At 44.5% G+C, this 19,874-nt stretch overlaps 1 protein-coding gene across 2 annotated transcripts in view; it reads right to left on the bottom strand.

Moving 5' to 3' along the window:
• The window catches only part of LOC147899570 (HNH endonuclease), a 41,300-nt gene extending 33,936 nt beyond the window's left edge, over positions 1–7,364 (bottom strand). For both annotated transcript variants that reach the window (XM_087378678.1, XM_087378676.1), the window contains exon 1: positions 6,423–7,364. In XM_087378678.1, the coding sequence (XP_087234804.1) occupies positions 6,423–6,799 (377 nt within the window). In that variant the 5' untranslated portion in view covers positions 6,800–7,364. The remainder of the gene's footprint in view (positions 1–6,422) is intronic.
• Positions 7,365–19,874: the final 12,510 nt, after the last annotated feature.

Below are 19,874 nucleotides of genomic sequence, written 5' to 3'. Positions count from 1 at the left end.
TACTACTTGTGGAAAAAAAGAATAAGTCAATGCGCCTCTGCATCGACTACCGAGCAAAAATTGATCTTCGTTCAGGTTATCATCAAATTCGCATACGAGAAGGCGATGAGTACAAGACAGCTTTTCGAACAAAGTATGGACACTATGAATGTTTGGTCATCCCTTTTGGGTTAAACAATGCCCCGGCCACATTCATGACCTTAATGAACGACATCTTCAGGCCTTGCCTCGATAAGTTCGTCATCGTTTACCTCGATGACATCCTCGTTTTCAGCAGATCTCTACATGAGCACAAACAACATCTTCACCAAGTTTTTGAAGTTCTCCACGCAATTTCTCTCTACATCAACATTGAGAAGAGTGAGTTCTTCAAGACCCAACTCGAATATTTGGGACATGTTATTTCAGCTCAAGGCATCTCTGTGGATCCCAAGAAGGTCGAGGTAATCCGAAACTGGCCTATTCCTAAGAATGTTCATGATGTCCGCTCTTTTCTTGGATTGGCAAACTTCTACCATACAAAGGTCTATCAGTTTTCCGAAATCGCAGCTCCTATGTCCGAATTATTGAAAAGCACAGCAGTTTTTCAGTGGCTTCCCGAAACATAGTATAGTTTCCAACAACTCAAGCAAGCACTCACTACAACACCAATTATGGCTATTGCCGACCCAAACCTTCTATTTGAGGTCATGACCGACGCTTCCGACATCGTTACAGGAGCAGTCTTGATGCAAGAAGGCAGAGTTATTGCTTTTGATAGCCATAAACATTCCGATATCCATACCCGATACCCGGTTTATGATAAGGAGTTTCTTGCTGTTGTACATGCTTATCGCTCTCATGGGAGCCGACTCGGTGGTCAAGACAGACCATCACTCTCTAAAGTATATCTTTACTCAGCCAATCATGAACGCTCGACATGCACGCTGGGTTGAGTTTCTGGCCAACTTTCACATGACCGTTGAGTACATTCCCGGACTACGCAATGTAGTTGCAGATGCTCTCAGCAGGTTAACTCTAGCATCAGCTATGGTAATCTCTACATTATATGTGGATGTTCCGAATTCATTCAAAGGGAAGTATTTCAATGATAAAGACTTCTATTAAAACAGGCAATCTCCAAATGCAAAGGCCAGGGCCAAACAACTGGCCAGAAAGGCCAAAAATGGCAAAACTCCAAACACCAAGGTCAGGGCCAAATAAATGGCCAAAAAGGCCATAACTGGCTGACCAGGTCAAGGCCAAATAAATAGCCAAAAAGGCCATAACTGGCCGACCACAACTGGCCCACCTAACCAAACAGATAGGTCAGGCCAATAAAAGGCTGTAGCCCCTTAGCTACTTACTCACCTTTTTTGGAACACGCATCCTCTCCAGCTTCCTCTACCTCCACTCCTGCATCCTCTCCAGCATCCTCTGCCTCCACTCATGCTTCCGCTTCAGCATCTCTGCCTCCTCTGCCTCAGCTTCAGCATCTCTGCCTCAGCTTCAACATCTCTGCCTCCTCTGCATCAGCTCCATCGTCCTCTCTTGCTGCTGCTCCAGATCAGCATCGTCTTATATCTCTACTGTTGCTGTATTATTTTCTCCACATCTGCAGCAAACCTTTGCTCTTCTGGCAATAGGTTACTGACCCAGATCCGGTTCAGTTCCAGCTAGTAAAGCTAGTGCAGAGACCACTTCAGTTGGCTGTTCTGGAGGACTGCTGTTTGCTCCCTCCACAGTTTCTTTCTCAGATATTTCTTATCTTGTATTGAGTTCCTTTGGTGATATATATTTCTTCTTCAGCTATCATTAGTCTTCAGTGTTGTTTTATTTGTCTCCAAGAACTTTCTTTATATGGTATCAGAGCAAGGTGTGCCTATCAACACCTGAGCCTTGACCTGGAAAGCTTGGAAGATAGATCATCAACTGAAGATGTCTTCTCCTTCTTCCCCGAAGCGATCTCAGCCTGAATCGACCTCTATTCAACCACCACCCTCGTCATATGTCGAGAGAGAGGCTGCAAGGATCGAAGGTGATTAATACCTCTCCAAACTCTTTAAAGAATTTGCTGAATTTCAGAAATGGAAGGAACTTGAAGCAGGTACCCGCACACCTCGTGCTTCTTCTTCTCCACGTTTTTCTCCAATACGTCAACAAGGACCTCTATTCAACTCGGAAGAAGCAGAGCAACATCTCAAGTTCGGTGCCGACGAAGAACAAGTATACCCTGACGAAAGAGGACAGGCTGGCATGAGGACAATGGGTTATTCGACAATGCCTATCCCACAAGAATCAGTGCAAGACCAGGACTAACACTACAGGGATACACTGATTCCGACTGGGTTGGCGACTCGGACAATCGCCGTTCTCATGGCGGCTACATTTTCTCGTTCGGCTCGGCACCTGTTTCTTGGTCCAACCGTAAACAAGAAACTGTTGCTGGATCTTCTACTGAGGCTGAATACCGGGCCTTGTATGATTGTACCACAGAGGCCATATATCTCCGGCAGTTTCTGGCAGAGCTACACTTTCCTTGTACTGAACCAACGGTCCTCTACGTCGACAACAAAAGTGCCATCGCTCTCGTCGGCGATCCCATTTTCTCCAACCGCACCAAACATGTTGGCGTACACTTTCATTTTACTCGCGAGCAAGTGGAATTGGGTACTATTCGATTGATATATGTTCCAGCTGCCGATAATCATGCTGACATTCTTACCAAGCCGGTTAACCGACCTATTCTTGAGCATCTTAGCCCACGGCTTGGGATTGGTGTACCGCCTCCTTCTCCTTAGCAGCATTTGTATACTTGTGCTTAAGGAAGTGAACAAATCCCCTGCGAGGGCACTCCTTAAGTACCTCTTTTTTGTACTTTCTGATTGTACCATCACTACTGGGCATTTAGTGAAGATGAAAACCTACTTTGTAGGCATCTCCATCTAAATGAAAACCCTCTTGTATTTTTTTTAATTTTTTTTTTAAAGGCTGATGAAGAAGATAGATCACCCCTGGAACTATTTTTTGATTACCCCTGGAACCATTCTACCTTGGACATTGAGAGGGGGTGTTAAGACAGGCAATCTCCAAAAGCAGAGGCCAGGGCCAAACAACTGGCCAGAAAGGCCAAAAATGGCAAAACTCCAAACACCATTGTCAGGGCCAAATAAATGGCCAAAAAGGCCATAACTCGCCGACCAGGTCAGGGCCAAATAAATGGCCAAAAAGGCCATAACTGGTCGACCAAACCTGGCCGACCAGATCTGGCTGACCAGAACTGGCCGACCAGATCTGGCCGACCAGAACTGGCCCACCTAACTGACCAGATCTGGTAACCGACCAGATAGGTCAGGCCTATAAAAGGCTGTAGCCCCCTGGCTACTTACTCACCTTTTCTGGAACAGGCTGCTGCACACCTGCGCTCCAGTATTGCTGCTGCCTCTGGTTCCTCTGCCTCCACTCCTGCATCCTGTCCAGCTTCCTCTGCCTCCACTCCTGCATCCTCTCCAGCATCCTCTGCCTCCACTCCTGCTTCCGCTTCAGCATCTCTGCCTCCTCTGCCTCAGCTTCACCATCTCTGCCTCCTCTGCTTCAGCTCCATCATCCTCTCCTGCTGCTGCTCCAGATCAGCATCGTCTTATATCTCTACTGTTGCTGTATTATTTTCTCCAGATCTGCAGCAAACCTTTGCTCTTCTGGCAATAGGTTAATAACCCAAATCTGGTTCAGTTCCAGCTAGTGGAGCTAGTGCAGAGCCCACTTCAGTTGGCTATTCTGGAGGACTGCTGTTTGCTCCCTCCACAGTTTCTTTCTCAGATATTTCTTATCTTGTATCGAGTTCCTTTGGTGATATATATTTCTTCTTCAGCTATCATTAGTCTTCAGTGTTGTTTTATTTGTCTCCAAGAACTTTCTTTATAACTTGGGCACAGCAGTACAAGTTCTTTCAAAAGATCAACCTTCGACTTCCGAACAGAAGATTTTCTCATCCTATTCTTATACGGATGACCTTCTGTATTATCAAGATCGCGTCTGTGTACCACATGACAAGGATGTTTGACGTCTTTTGTTAAAAGAGCATCATGTAGTTCCTTATGCTGCCCATCCAGGCATCAACAAGACTTATAGGTTACTCAGTGCAACATACTACTGGCCTTAGATGAAAAGCGACGTCATCAAAATGGTTACATCTTGCTTATCTTGTCAACAAATGAAAGCAAGCCGACGACTTCCAGCAGGACTTCTTCAACCTCTTCCACTTCCAACTGAAAGGTGGGAAAGTATTTCCATGGATTTTATTACAACACTACCACGATCCTCCAGAGGTAACACTCAAATTATGGTAATTGTTGATCGATTGTCCAAAATGGCACACTTTGTTGCTTGCAAAAGCAGTGCACAGGCTCCGGACATCGCCAAACTCTTCATACAACACATCTTCCGACACCATGGATTGCCCAAGAATATCATATCCGACAGAGATCCTAAGTTTACCAGTCACTTTTGGATTTCACTGTTCGAATCTTTGGGTACAACTCTACTGTTTAGTTCAGCTTACCACCCAGAATCAGATGGCCAGACTGAAAGAGTCAGCCAAGTTCTGGAAGAAATGCTTCGACATTATATTCAGTCACACCTAGCAGCTTGGGAAGAGTATCTACCACTCCTTGAGTTTGCTTATAATAACTCTTTCCATAGTGCCATCAGCATGACTCCATTTCAAGCAGCTTCTGGACACACTCCGATTGTACCAACAAATTTTGTACTTCAACATCGAGTAGCCCTAGCTGATCAACTGGTTCAAGAAATGCAAGACATTCTACTCCAAGTCAGGGATCATATGCGAAAAGCGCAAGAGCGGTATCAACGGTCTGCCAACAAACATAGACGTCACCTGGAATTTGACACTCGTGACATGGTGCTATTATTTGTAACCCCACATCGCTATAAGACGGTTAAGTCTGTGTTTCCTAAGTTGTGACCAAGATACTATGGACCTTTCCGGATCGTCAAGAAAAATTCACCTTTAAGTTACAAATTGGAATTACCACCATCATGGGGTAAAATCCATCCGACATTTCATATTTCTTGGCTAAAGACGTACATTCCCGACGATGAAGCAGTTCCTCCTGCAGGTGATTATGTCCCAGAAATCGAAGACGATTATGTTCTCCTTATTCATGAGCGTATTCTGGACCATCGACAGTGAGAGACTCGACATCGACTTATCACGGAATTCCTTGTTCTTTGGCGAGATCTGGACGACTCCGACACTACTTGGCAATCTGATGAAGACTTACAGCAGTACCCTGACATTTTACAGCAGTATGTTTAGAATTTACCGTGATATTTTCTACATCAGTTCATTATCTCCACCAGGGTCTTATTTTGAGTGGGAGGGGATGTCACGATCTATGACGTATTCCTTTCTCTATTTCTAGATTTATGGATGGTTTGATGAATGGACACTTGTGGAAGGGTATGCCCTTTCGACGGGACACTTCCTATGAGGCACAACCCTTCACAAGAGACATTCTATTGAAGAGACACTCCTATTGTAATGTACCCTCTCATCAAGGGTCACACCCTTCACAAGGGGTACACACCTCTTCATGCACATACACTTTGGAGTACACACCTTTTCATGTGTGACTCTTCACTCTCTATATAAGAGAGGCCCAATTGTATGGGCTACAGCTAGACTACAGACACTCAAGCAATACAATTATTCCTTGTTCTCTGCTATTTCAGTCTCCTTTCTGTTCCTTAGCACATTTCTAAATATAGTAAATCTAGGATTTCTTACAGATTATGATTTTGTTGGGGATCTCTTGGCACTAGATATGGGCCCAATAGATGCTGTCCTAGGCTGCGATTGGTTAAAAACTTTGGGTAAAATCAGCATGGATTTAAATGCCTTATCACTCAGCTTTGTCCACAAGGGTAGAACTATAGCATTGCAAGGCATTGCCACCCCTAAATTGCAGGTCATTTCAGCAAGGTAGTTCCCCAGAGAGCTCAGGAAGGAGCATGTCCTCTATGTATTGAATGTGTCAGTATCACATCATGTACCACTTTTACGCTTAGCTAAGAGTTTTCCTTGTTCAGGCCAATACACTTTGCAAAAATGAAAACCCGCAACAGCCTAACTGATATCGTTTGGTTTGTTGTCATACCGTGGCCGAGAACGAGCATAAAACCCTGGGAAAAATTCATTCACAAACTTATACGAGGCCGCAAAACCAGCATTGTTAGCTTTGTAGGCTGATTAATATAAGTAGGAAATTATACATAGGATCGAAAGTACATTTGAACGGCATAGCAAAATATTTCATTGCCTTTTTCCGACGATGGCCCTTGGTAATTTTGTAAATTAAAGTGATCCCGCCAATTTGTACAGCCGAGAACAGACTTTCAGTTGTGATTTCGGTGGATTGTACCTGTAGGTAACATCAAGCACAAGGCCCCGGTAGTGCGTAAGCTCCTGGTCGTACTGGTCGTACGGGTCGTCCTCGTCCCATTCCTCAGATGTGTCAAGTGCAGCAAAATCCCCACCAGGAGAGGCCGATCTTCTGGAATAATTGTTTCCTGAACGAGTCTCGGTAGCCTTCTGGAGGACTTTCTTCTGAGCTGTTCTAAAACTACAAATCGAGGTCTCTGGTTCTCCAAAAGCCATACAAGAGACATTGATTGCCCCTAACCTGTCTTTCGTATAAGACCAAAAGGCAAGCCGATGCACTCCTTTCAAACTTCCTTGGGTGTGAACATGTTCACTGAGAAGGCCATCACCATTCCCAAGCAACCACCGCGTCCTCATGTAGAAGTGAATAGGATCGCGATAGTCGTCGAGATGCAGACACTGAAATTCAAAGACAGGCTATAACAAGAAAATATCCCAAGTTGACTTGCTAACAATGAGAAGACTGGCTCAAAATATGCTAACGAGGTGTCGACAAATTGGGAAAGAAATCAGCAGAAGAAGTGTGAAGAGCGCGAAATTGGAAGGAAATGTGGAAAAACGAGAGCGAGTGCAGAGAGATGAAGGAGCCAACTGAGTGCAGAAACGCGGGGTTTCTGCACTCAATTGACTCAGGGAAAGGCTTGGCTTCTGAAGAAAGGATGAAGGAGAAGAGGTTGCAGGAGGTGAGCTATGGCGGAATGGAAAGCTTGAAAGGAGGTTGGCTATGGCGAATGGGAGCTGGCGTACGGCTAGCATTCAAGAGGAAATATCTCAAGAGAGCTTCTACTCTTTCCTCGTGTGCATTGTGGTACCACTTAACCACATCTCTTGCAGGAAATGGGACAGTTAATCACATTTCAATCATCACTATCCGGCTTCGGGGGTCCATTTCTTGGACGAAATGGGATACCACCCTCAAGCCCTTTCCCACCCACAACTCGCAAATTATGGACCTTTGACGGCTATTAGGGGAGCAGGTGGACACATGGCCATCATCCAGTACAAGAGGCATACGATTTAAGGGCATCCGTGGATGCGCGTTTGTAGCCATAGGATCAACGATCCCAATCGAACAGTAGACACACAATGCCTTTTTTGGACCATTGGATCAACAACTATTAGGGAAGGGGGTGGACACATGGCTATCATCTCGTACAGGAGGCATATCATCTAAGGGCATTCGTGGATGCGCATTTGTAGCCACAGGATCAAAGATTCAATCAAACAATAAACACACAGCACCTTTTTTGGACCATTGGATCGACAAAAAGATTGAACAACATGTAGATTGCCGTATTTCTTAACCATTAGATCTGCACATATATAATGGCTCAGGTTGTTGCAGTCGCTACTCCCTACAGTTAAGTTGCCACTCAATGCAATTGAGTGTCAAAGCCGCACCATATTCTTGGTGTCTAGCACACACATTCCCATGTTGAAGAATTTCTTATCAAACGGCAGGGATTGACTTTTCACCGACCCCAGCCATTGACAGTTACTCACCTGAGCGGCTATCGAATCCTGACGAATGACTCCTTGTTGTCTAGCAACATAGGTCTCAAGCGGATGTGTCCCTTGTAATGGATCATTTGTGTGTCAGTGGGTGTGTGAGTGAAATAAAAAACCACATCTCAGGTTGTCTCTCCAACTCCGGATCCGTGTTACCGTAGCTTCAATTTGCAAGTTGTTTCCTCTTCGCATTCTAGCACAATTCTCTTTCTACAAGTCTTTCTCACGAGACGTTTCTCAATCATCCTCCACACCCATGTCAATATGTATCACCTCAACATAGTTGTTCAACACAACCGTGTGCCTTCGCCTTACCATCACATGGCTCACCCTCTCTCTAAGGCTGCTAATGGCATGGCCAATCAATGCAAGGTAACACAAACCATTGCACATACAACCTCTAAAGGGAGTTGCACTCATTCAGAGCAAAGGAAACTGACCCCGTTTGCCCCATTTAGGATTACAACCACTATTGCATATTAAGACCTTTATCCTCAAGTGAGAGCTAAGGAAAATGACCCTACTATCCCATCACATGCAAATGGAAGACCCCTTCCACAAAGCTAATGGCCATAATACATGATGATGGTGTCATCATCCCCAACCTAGGTCCACTAAGTGAGAGGATTGAAAGCCATTGCTCATTACCTATTGTCAAAGGGCCTATTCCCACTACTAGTTATTAATAAGGACAAGTTTAGGAAAGCCATCGTTGATTACCTATTGTCTAAGGGCCTATTCCCACTACCGGTTAATAAGGACAAGTTAAGGATTTTAACAATAGTATGCATCCCAATTGGGACCAAGGGGGTCCACTTACGCTTGAAATTTTTAACTCCTAGGAAATAGGTACTTTAAGGACCTTTTGTGAAGGATACAAGTTGAAATATAGAAAAGAAGGGTTTAACTTAACGCTAGGCAATGGAAATGCTACTACACTTAAGATTTTTATTAATTATTTTTTAAAGCCTAAACTAAATCAAAACTATACAATATGGTACTAGATTGAAAGCCCTTGAAAGGAAGAAGCCATGGGGATCGAAAGCTCAAAGAATGGACATTGTAGTTTGAAGATATACCGTTTTGTGAGAAAAAAGATTGGAACATTTTTTGTTAGGACCACTTTATGCAACAGAAATGGAATTATGTTATGTTAGGTGGGAAAAGGCTAGTACACTAATAATATGGATAATGGAGAGTATTCAATGTGGAGATAAAGATCGCCAATCTTTTTTTCTTTTTTAATAACATGCAAGCTACATTAAGGGGTTGGTCATGCCCAAAAGAAAGACCTTACAAAATTTGGCTGAGCAAAAAGGGCCACCCACCCACAACCTATGCTATACGTAGATAGAGGGAACCCCTAGACCCAAATATGGGTCCCTATCACAAACAAATTCCTACTTATAACGGGAGACTTATCACTCAAGACCCAACCCAAGTCCTTGAGTGAACCCTTGACTTGAGCAGTAATAATAGACTCCCTGTATTCCACCGCTTCAGCCACATCAAAGACAAGGTTATTGCGGAAATTCCCAAATGGCGATCAAGACCGTCACCCTGATGTAAGGCCAGCAAGCAACGAAGGATGATGGAAGCATCTCATCTTCTCCCAGCAATACCATTCGCCATCTGGAACCGATGAAGAACTTCGCCATGAGGCCACACTCACGAATGGCTTTCTCCCCATTGTTGCGCCAAACTATGCACGACACCGAGTAATACCACATCAAGTGGCTCACCATTTCTATCACTTTATTGCATAGAGGGCACATCAGGGGGATCGGGAGATGCCTACCACTAATGCATAACCTTCCAAAGGAGGAATCAGGCTTTACTTGCAACATAGTTCTTCCACATTGTGTGTAGATGTTGCCTCCACCATGCCATCCCTCTTCTCAAAGCCCATTTCTTATTCATGCCAGGAATCATAGAATGTCCTTGTGTCAAATGGTGGTACATCACTCTGGCCAGAATCTTCCTTAGGCGGGTTTTATCCATTATCCACAGATCCTCCCTCCAATCAAGACCTGCTCAAGACCACTTATTGCAAAAGGTCTTTCTCCCCATCACTTAGCCCAAATCTATTTTCTATCTATACTATCGAGAGCCAATCAGCCTAATTCGGCTCCCACAAATCTATGCATGCCCGCACTACATCATCCATCCTAGAGGCCTTACTCCACCAGATACTCTTGAAGAGGCTGGCATTGCCCCTCATGTCTACTCGACCCTTCTAGGATAGTAAATTCACACCCTCTTTATAAGCAGCTACAAATCCTGCAGACAATTCAAGCCATGCACCCACAAGGGAAAGCTTGAAATCAACCTATCGTTACATGAGAGGCCAACCCACGTCCTACATCTTGACCCTTGCCTTTCTCTATGAAATGTTTCACTATCTCCGTCCAAAAGGAGCGGCCGTGGAACAAACGAGGAAGCCATTTGCATATCAAAGATCTATTGCACAACCTTATGTCAAGAAGCTGCCCCCCTTGGGACCTAGGGACCTTATGAGGATCACAAGGGGTGTAATACATATTTCTTTTACTTCCATGCTCCACCCATAAAAAATCTCGAAACATTCTTTCAACTTTCACCCAATTCGAGTTGGAGAAATTCCATACCATGGCAACACACATTGTTGTGGCCGAGAGGATATGCTGGATGATGAGGAGTCTGGTGCTCCAATTGAGTTGTAGTCCATGCCATTCCTTCAGCTTGCTTTTGATCCTCTTATAAACTAGTTTAAGCTCTGACATACCATAAGCCATAGGCCGAGGGGCGCCCCTAAGAATTTGACCACTTTCTTCATTCGAACTACCTGTACCTGCAATTCAAGTAGCCAATCTTGTGGGGGATCATAGTCGGTGGGTAATGCGAAGCTCTTTGTCCAGCTGCATGGTGGCCCTGACGCCCTATAAAAAAATTTCATGATCTCCAATAGAGGTCAAGACACTCTCCTTATCTTCAACAAAAAAGGACATCAGATCATCCATAAAGAGTTGCAAGGTGAGTTGTCACCCTAACGGGAGAGTGACGCCTATGATGTGACCAGCAATGATGGCACTCTTGATTGCATGGATCAAGGGCACTGTGCTTATGGTGAACAGCAAGGGGGCAAGTGGACATTCTTGACAGTTTGATCTCCACGAGTCTTATGTACCCATGGTGCCCCCATTGAGGTAAAGGATGGCCGATGAGTTACCGAACAAGGTTGCAACCATGCAGATAAAATTCACCCCAAACCCCAGCCTATCTAGCACCTCAAGGATATCATCCCAGTAAGCCTTATCAAGATCAAATCCAAAAAGGATTACCTTATGGCTTGTGTTGCAGGCATGTGATCCAAGGCCATGGAAACAATCAAAATGTTATTGAAAATGCCAGGGGCTGTTACAAAGCCACACTACCGTTGATCCATGACCTACACATAGATTTCTCTAATCCTGAGCACCAAGGCCTGTTAGATATGCTCAATGCCCCACCCTCCTGGTAACCACCAATGGTCCAAGGTGCTCAAGTTGTAAGGCCCCCATACTACACACCAAGCAGGTCTCTGAACTTGTGCAGCTTCTTTGCGCCCAATGCCTTCGTGAACATGTCAGCCACCTGATCCTCTGTGCTGACATAAACTAGATCAATAAAACCTACTAGAACCTTCTCCTGCACATAGTGATAATGCACCTCAATGTGCTTTGTTCTAGCATGATAGACTGGGTTATTTGCCAAGTGTATACTACTCATGTTGTCACAATAAATGACAACTGGCCCATCTGTATACTGATGCATATCATAAAGTAGCTTAAGCAACCAAGCTACCTCACATGCAGCCATTGCTACACCCCTGTACTCAGCCTCTGTGCTTGACAAGGCAACAGTAGGCCGTTTCTTGCTGCTCCAAGTGACTGCAACACTCCCAAAAGAGAACACATATCCACTGGTAAATCATCTATCAGAAATACTACTAGCCAAATCAGCATCAGTGTATCCATGCAACTGTATCTGAACCCCAGTCTCATAAAATAGTCCATATTGCAATGTGGACTTCACATACCTCAGTATGCGTCTAGCCGCATCCAAATGTGGTTTCCTTGGAGCCTGCATAAACTAACTTACCAACCCAAGAGCATAGCTCAAATCTGGCCTGGTAATAGTCATATAAATCAAACTTCCTACTATGCGTCTGTACATAGTAGGGTCTTCCAAAAGCTCACCAGCATCTGCGCTCAACTTCACATTCTGCTCCAAAGGAACTGAAATAGGCTTACAGCCTATCATCCCATATTTGGACAGCATGTCCAATCCATACTGCCTCTGCAAGAGCCATATCCCACTTGTGGATCTAATCACCTCAATGCCCAAGAAGTAATGCAGCTCTCCCACATCATCTCAAACTTCTGCTTCAATAGCATTTTCACATGAAGGATATCTTCATCACTATCACCTGTGATGATCAAATCATCAACATAAATGACAAGCAGCATAATGCCTTTCTCTGTTTTTCTCACATAAAGTGAGAAATCTGCCTTGGAAATCTGAAAGCCAATAGAGACAAGATACTGTCCTATCTTGTCAGACCATGCTTTGGGTGCTTGCTTCAAGCCATACAAGGATTTCTTCAACCTGCAAACAAATTCAGGATGAACAGCATGAACATAACCTGGTGGCTGCTCCATATAGACCTCTTCTTGCAAATCACCATGCAAGAAAGCATTCTTTACATCCATCTGATGTAAAGACCATCCCTTTGATGCAGCCATAGCAATGACTGCTCTTACGATTGCCATCCTTGCAACCAGATTGAATGTTTCTTCATAATCAATGCCATATGTTTGTCTGTGCATACCCCTTGACAACTAATCTTGCCTTGTATCTGTTCACAGAACCATCTGCATTGTGCTTCACCTTATAAACCCACTTGCAGCCAATTGCATTCTTGTCTTTAGGCAAAGGCACCAATTCCCATGTAGCATTTGCTTCCAAGGCATCCATTTCTTCATCCATGGCTTTCTCCCATTTTTCTTTTCCCATGGCTTGCTCAAAAGAAGTGGGTTCTGGTTCATCTATCACTTTGACCATATAGGCATAGTGAATGGCTGTAAATCCATCATATTTCAGCCTATCCACAGGAAACCTAGATCTGGTAGACCTGTGCAAAATAGGCTCACTACCAAGTGCTCTCAAAACATCCCTTGTCTTCCTTACTCCAGGTGTAACAACAGAAGGAATACCCAACTCATCATCAAGGCTCTATTCTGAGCCACTGGATTCACCATCCACATAAGAGTGACCTGCATTCACATCAAACATGGGCTGATCTACTTTCTCTTTTCCTTTTTGTGATACTTGCATACCACTATCTGCATTGCTTTGAGGAGATCCTCTTGATCTCAATCTACCTGTCCATGGCAAAGTATGTGAACCACTGCTAGAGGACACTATAGGTCCACTAATATTTTGTGATTACTGCTGTGAATTCTATGCAGAGTTACCATTTTGTGCATCTACATCATCAATCACATTTACTGGTTTATACCAATACCAGCTGCTCATCTCATCAAAAACATCTCTGCTTACTGTAAACTTACGAGTAGAAGGGTTATAGCATCTATACCCTTTCTGCTGCAGAGTTCCCGTGTTTTGTGGACAGGTTGAAGAAAATCCAAATGAGTATCTTGTGGCCTTCAAGCGCCGTTGTGTTTCTCTCAACTTTCTTACTGAAGATAGATGGATGTTGGTTCTTCCCACATTTCTAGAGGGTTTGGCTCAAGTGTGGTATGAGAAGCACGCCAAAGACATTCGCCAAAGCTGGCCAAGGTTGACAGCAATGATGATTGAGTATTTCGACAAAGAAGAGGAGCCGGAGAATGTGTACCTACAGGTGGCAAACTTGAAGTAGTCAGAAGGTGAGATGGCGTGTCGATATGTGGATCAAGCGGCCATTCTCTTGGACCATTTAGTTGCCACACATGAGGACAATGCTGGATTTCGAGCTGGAATGACTCGGCATGTGCTAGGCTACCTCCTAGCAGGAGCAAGTGATGAATTCCACCTCAAGCTTAAATGGGAGAATCCAGAAACCATGGTGCTAGCACATGAGATTGCTTAAAAGTTTGATAAAGTTCAATCTGACCCCGCTTCAAAGAAGACGATTGTCCCTCCGCAACCCCTCAATTCTTGCAACAACCTGGGGCGTCCAAACTCAGGGGCATACCCCCACCCCCCATCAGGGATGTATCCACCACCTCCACCTCAAATGTATGGTCCTCCCCTAGATGCTTACCCTTAACAAGGAGTATATCCTCAACCTCCACCTAGAAGATTTTCCCAGCCTCGCCCACGAGCCCCCCTCATTCCTACTTCCTCGGCCCCTCTTGCTAAAGAACCCGGAGTCAATGACCTAGCCAAGGCCCTGAATGATCTTCGGCTTGAGATGGTGGGCATCAGAAATCAAGCGAATCACCCTCCAAGAGAACGTGCCAATGTTGTGTGCTATGAGTGCCACCAGAAGGGTCATTATCGCATGGAATGTCCCAATATTCCAAGGGTGAATCTTCTAAGCGAATCAGGCATCGAGGATTCTGACATGGAGATCCTTGACCTCGGGAAAAGAAGTCGTACCACCTCAGACCCCTCTCCAAACCGTGGACTGGGCTGCCCTAGGAAGAAGGTGTCCTTCTCAGAGCCCTCAGATGCTGATATGGCAGACCCACCAACAGAGAAGACTAAAAGATCTCGCAGGAGTAAGTGGTCGCCCTCGGATTTTCCCATCGGCTTGGGGCAAGAGGACTATTCGATCGTTCACGACCTTGCTCATCGGTCTTTGAGCATCATGCTTCCTCAACTAATAGCATTAAGCCCTAAGGTGAGACGTGAGCTGTAGCAAGGGCTCTCAATAAGGAGCAGCAAGAAAAAGGGAAAGGTACGAGAGGTTTCTTCTATCCTTGAAGAAATTGATCGGCACCCGCATACAGTAGATGTCATCATAGATAATTGCCATGTCAAAAGTGTGTGTGTCGATGGGGGAGCTGCATGTAATATCATGGTGCCCCATATCATGAAGAAATTGGATTTGAAATGCACAAGGCATTCCTCCACTCGAATCAAGGTAGCAGATGGTCAACGACTCGCCACCCTAGGAGTCATTGAGGATTTGCCCATCACTATCAATGGGTTAACCACCACCGTCAATTTCTATGTAGTGGACATCGAAGATACAAGCAGGAGTTACCCAGCCATACTCGAGAGACCATGGTTGAGAAAGAGTGATGCAGTCAGCTATTGGAAGACAGGACACATGTCTTTTGGTGCTTCTAAGGAGAAGATCCCAGTGCAACCAGGTGCCACTGAACCAAAAGAAGAAGAGGAGCAAGACAGTGATACTCTCTCATCCTAGGTGTCTAAATCAATGGAAAAATCACACGGGGGGGAGGAGATCTCAGAGGAGGAAGTTTACATGATGGGGGTGTCTCTGACCCCGCCACCTGCAGAAAAGGTAATAGCTAGTCCTCAACAGCTTGAATCTATGCTTTCCCCAGACCTCACTCCAAGTGAGAAAGACGAGTTCCTAGAAATGTTCAAAGATTTCCCTGACCTCTTTGCAACTAGCTACCACCACCTTCGCCATGTGACTGCCATAGAGCATAAGATAGAGCTGAAGCCTAATGCGAAGCCTGTGGCTCAGAAGTATCAAAGATTAGGGCCCCTACAGACCGATGCTTTGCGCTCAGAGTTGCAAAAACTTGTAGAAGCTGGGTTTATTCTTCCGGTTCACAATACTGAATGGGTTTCACCAGTGGTAGTCACCCCAAAGAAAAACAACAAGTGGCGAGTCTCCATCAACTATAAGAAACTCAATGCGGCCACCAAGAGGGACCATCATCCTCTTCCCTTTCAAGACCTCATTCTTGAGAAGGTAAGTGGTCATGAGATGTATACTTTCTATGATGGTTACTCCGGGTTTTATCAAATCAGAATTGCTGAGGAGGATGTGCTTAAAACCACATTTGCCACACCTTGGGGGACGTTTGCATTCAAAGTAATGCCATTCGGCCTCACCAATGCTCCTGCTACCTTTCAAAGATTTATACAGATGGTGTTTGCTCCATATTTGGGGGTTTTCTTGGAGGTGTTTTTAGATGATTTTTGTATATTCTCGGCACGTAAGGAGCACAGCATGAAGTTTAGGTTGGCCTTCCAAAGAGTCAATGATGCAAATGGTAGCCTCAACCCTGATAAATGCACCATTGGAGCCACTCAAGGGAGGTTACTGGGACATATTGTCTCAGTGGAGGGCGTCAAGCTAACAACCAAATGTCAAGTACGCTCATTTGTCATTCTAGCAGAATACTATCGCTGCTTCATTGATCAATATGCTGCTTTAACGTGACCCATGACTATGCTATTAAAAGATGGAGTTGATTTCTCTTGGGATGAGGATTGTGATCATGGGTTTGTACAAATCAAGAGTGCTCTGGCTTCAGAACCCATTCTATGCAATCCTGATTGGTCAAAGACTTTCTATATCAATCTTGGGTTTGGTGAGCACACTCTCGTGGGTATTCTTCTCCAGCAAGGGTTGTATTTGGTATTCTACATTGAGAAATTTAAGCATTATGTGGCTGGAAAGTCCTTCATCATAATCTGCAGCAATGGTCTTGCAAAGCAGGTTCTTCAATCACCAAATCCCATGGGCCGGTTGGCAAATGGTTGGCAGTTTTACAAAGAATATGATTTTTCTTTCAAAATTGTAAAAGGGGGTTGTTCCAACTTGAAGAATGCTTTGATTGATTTAGAGGAGTGCCTCGATGTAACCCTTGTAGTGGCCATAGAAGTTGGGGATCCATGGTATGGCATTATCTATAGATTTCTTACTGCTTTCTCCTTTCCTCCAGAAAGTACTAGCTATGAGAGAAAGAAGATCCGCAGAGAGATTAGGTGCTACACTCTCTTTGATGGGGTGTTATACCGTCAAGGCTTGGATGGAGTACTAAGACGGGCCATTGATGCAGATGAAGTACCTAAGGTATTGAAGCATTATCATGATGGATTTTGTGGAGGCCATTATTCCGATGACTATACAGCTAAGAAGATTTTACATGCTGGGTACTACTGGCCGACCTTGTTCAAGGATGTCACTATGTATTGCAAAACTTGTGAACCATGCCAATTCTTTGGTAGGAATGATTTGCGTCTTGGGCAACATCACCCAGTGATGTCCATCCATCCATTTCAGAAGTGGGGAATAGATTTTGTTGGGCCTCTGCCCATGACTACCTGCAAAAAGAAGTATCTTCTGGTAGCCACTCAGTATGTCACTAAGTGGGCTGAAGCTATGGCCCTCCAAATGGTAAGGCAGTTTCAAATTTCATATTTGAACGTATCTACACAAGGTTTGGGACACCCATGGAAATAGTATCTGACCATGGGAGTCCATTCTTAAATGAAGCAGTGGAGTTGCTCATGGATCGCATGGGTATTGATCACCGCACTTCTAGCATCTATTATCTAGCATCCATGGGACAAACGGAGCGGACCAATGGCCTCCTTTGTAAAACCATGGGGAAAATGGCCACAGGGAACAAGAGCCAGTGGGATCAGAAGGTCACCGAAGCCATGTGGGCTTACAACATCACCTATAAAACATCTACAGGTCACACTCCTTTTGAGTTGGTGTACAGTACTGAGGCAGTTTTGCCACTAGAGATAGAGATTCCAGCCTTGAGATTGGCACGAGAACAGAGTGTGATAGAAGATGAACATGTAGAGGCTAGGTTGGTACAACTTGAGAAGCTAGATGAAACCCGACGCCTTGCACTCCATCAGATAGAGATCCAAAAGAACCGACAAAAGGCTCGCATGGATGCTAAGATTCGCAAGGGATGGGAAACACACTTTGCTGAGGGGGATGTTTTGCTATGCTTTGATAATAGATTGGACCACCAGATGGATAAAAAGTTCCTTCCACTGTGGACCGGTCCATACACACTCATCAAGGAACATAGCAATGAGTCTGTACAAGTACAGGAGCTGTATGAGTCATATGGCAAGAAGGTGATCAACAAGCGTTACCTCAAGCCCTTCTTTGTGCGTGATGGTCCCAGGCATGGAAATGCTGTGCATTCCTTGCCTGGGGAGGGGAGCTGTTATGGATAAATTTGACCAAGGTAAAAGGCATAAATATATGTGTGTGCTTTATGTCTAGCAATAGTATAATAAAATATGGTGTGCATAGGGCCCAAGGTTGAGGTGGCAGGGCATGACCATGTGCCACCCTTCCACGTAAGAGAACCCATAAGGTGTATTGTACATAATCCATGGTAGTTATATTATAAAATGTTAAGGTGGCATGGTTCCTCCATGTGCCACCCCTCCACCTAGGCGGTCCCATGCCTGCATTTAGTGAGACATGGACCAAGGACCATGGGAGAAGTAATATAAAATAGGTGGAGATGGATATTATATTGGATTATTCCCTCCATGTAGGATAGGCCCATGTGGGGGGGGGGTGTAGATAGTCCAAGAACGCAAGTTAAATAATGGGGAAAGTAGGATGAGGTGGCAAGATTCCTTGTGCCCACCCTCCACTTGTCCTCCTAGATGATTGAACGTATTATAAAATTGGGAAGAGACCAGGGGAGTATCTTAGACTTGGGATATGGGGTTTGATATATGTGGAAAAATGAGACCAAGGGTTGTCGCACACAATTAAGAGTGTGTAACCGCCTAGCCCACATGGGAGACTTTTCCACACACACCATGCATGTGGGAGGATGCATTTATTGGGAGAGACCCCCTCTCTTGGCTATATAAGGAGGGGGCTATTCCTTGATGGAACACGCTCATTCTTGTAAAGCCACCTAGCTAGTACTTTGATTCCCCCCCCCCCCTCCCATCCTTCCTTTCAAATAAAGCATGACTCTCTTCCCTTGATGTCTCCATCTCTACATTCCTCGTCCCATTATGTACATGCTCCTCTTTCCCCTCTCCCTCTCCCCTTGTGCCATATTCTCCCTCTTCATTCCCACCCCTCTGAATCCCTTTTCCCCACCCATGTTAAAGCTACTCATCTCATGTTCCCTTTTCCTCTATGGCCCTCGAACGTCGCCATGCCTCGCGTCTAGCATCATCCCTCGAATTCTTTTCTAGTTAATAGTACATATAAGTACATAGCATCATAAAAGATAGAAGGGCCATGTAGTTTTTATTAAAAAATCTCACCTTTACTCTAGCCTCACCCGATCCCTATCAAGGGGCAAACTATTCGGGACCAGTGGGCACAAGGAGCCTTGGCTTGTGATTGAGCACACACCCACACCTCACTCACACACACAATCAACCACCAAGACAATTCCCTAGGCATTGTGGGGGTTTTGATAGTTAGAGACTAAAGGGCATATGAAATTGTGATGGTGTTCTAGGGATGGGAACTTGAACTCCAAGGTGGCATGTGGTCCATCTTTTTTCCCCATTTTTTCCCACAAAACCCTTGAGATCTTTAGATCAATTGTTTTGTGGATAAAAAGACTTTGTGAAGAATTTGAGGGCTTAAAGTGATATAAACTCCACATTTTCACTAAAGATCATGATATTTAAAATGGGAAATCTATGTGTCTACTTGTGTTCTTATTTTAATTGGTATGTTGATTACTAGAATGAAGTTCCTTTTGTCAAAGATTGTTGGTAAGGGTGTTGGATGGATATGTCTTTTTTTGGATATTGATTTTGAAGTCTCGTATGATGATTGCTAGCTTGTTGTTGTGTATTTGGCACTAATGTGTTTCTAGCATTATGATGAATTTGCTGATGTTTGTTTTAGATGATTTGAATATTTCGATGATATGTACAGTTTCAAATGTTTCATTTGTGAAGATAACGCTTATAAGCTCTATGCCTTTGTGTGCTATTTTTGTGCTTTTGA

This window comes from Dipteris shenzhenensis, chromosome 8 (genome assembly GCF_047967505.1).
Source record: "Dipteris shenzhenensis isolate YYH24624 ecotype China chromosome 8, Dip_SZ_1.0, whole genome shotgun sequence".
In the NCBI taxonomy this organism is placed as follows: domain Eukaryota; kingdom Viridiplantae; phylum Streptophyta; class Polypodiopsida; order Gleicheniales; family Dipteridaceae; genus Dipteris; species Dipteris shenzhenensis.
This window is presented reverse-complemented; position numbering and strand designations above follow the sequence as displayed.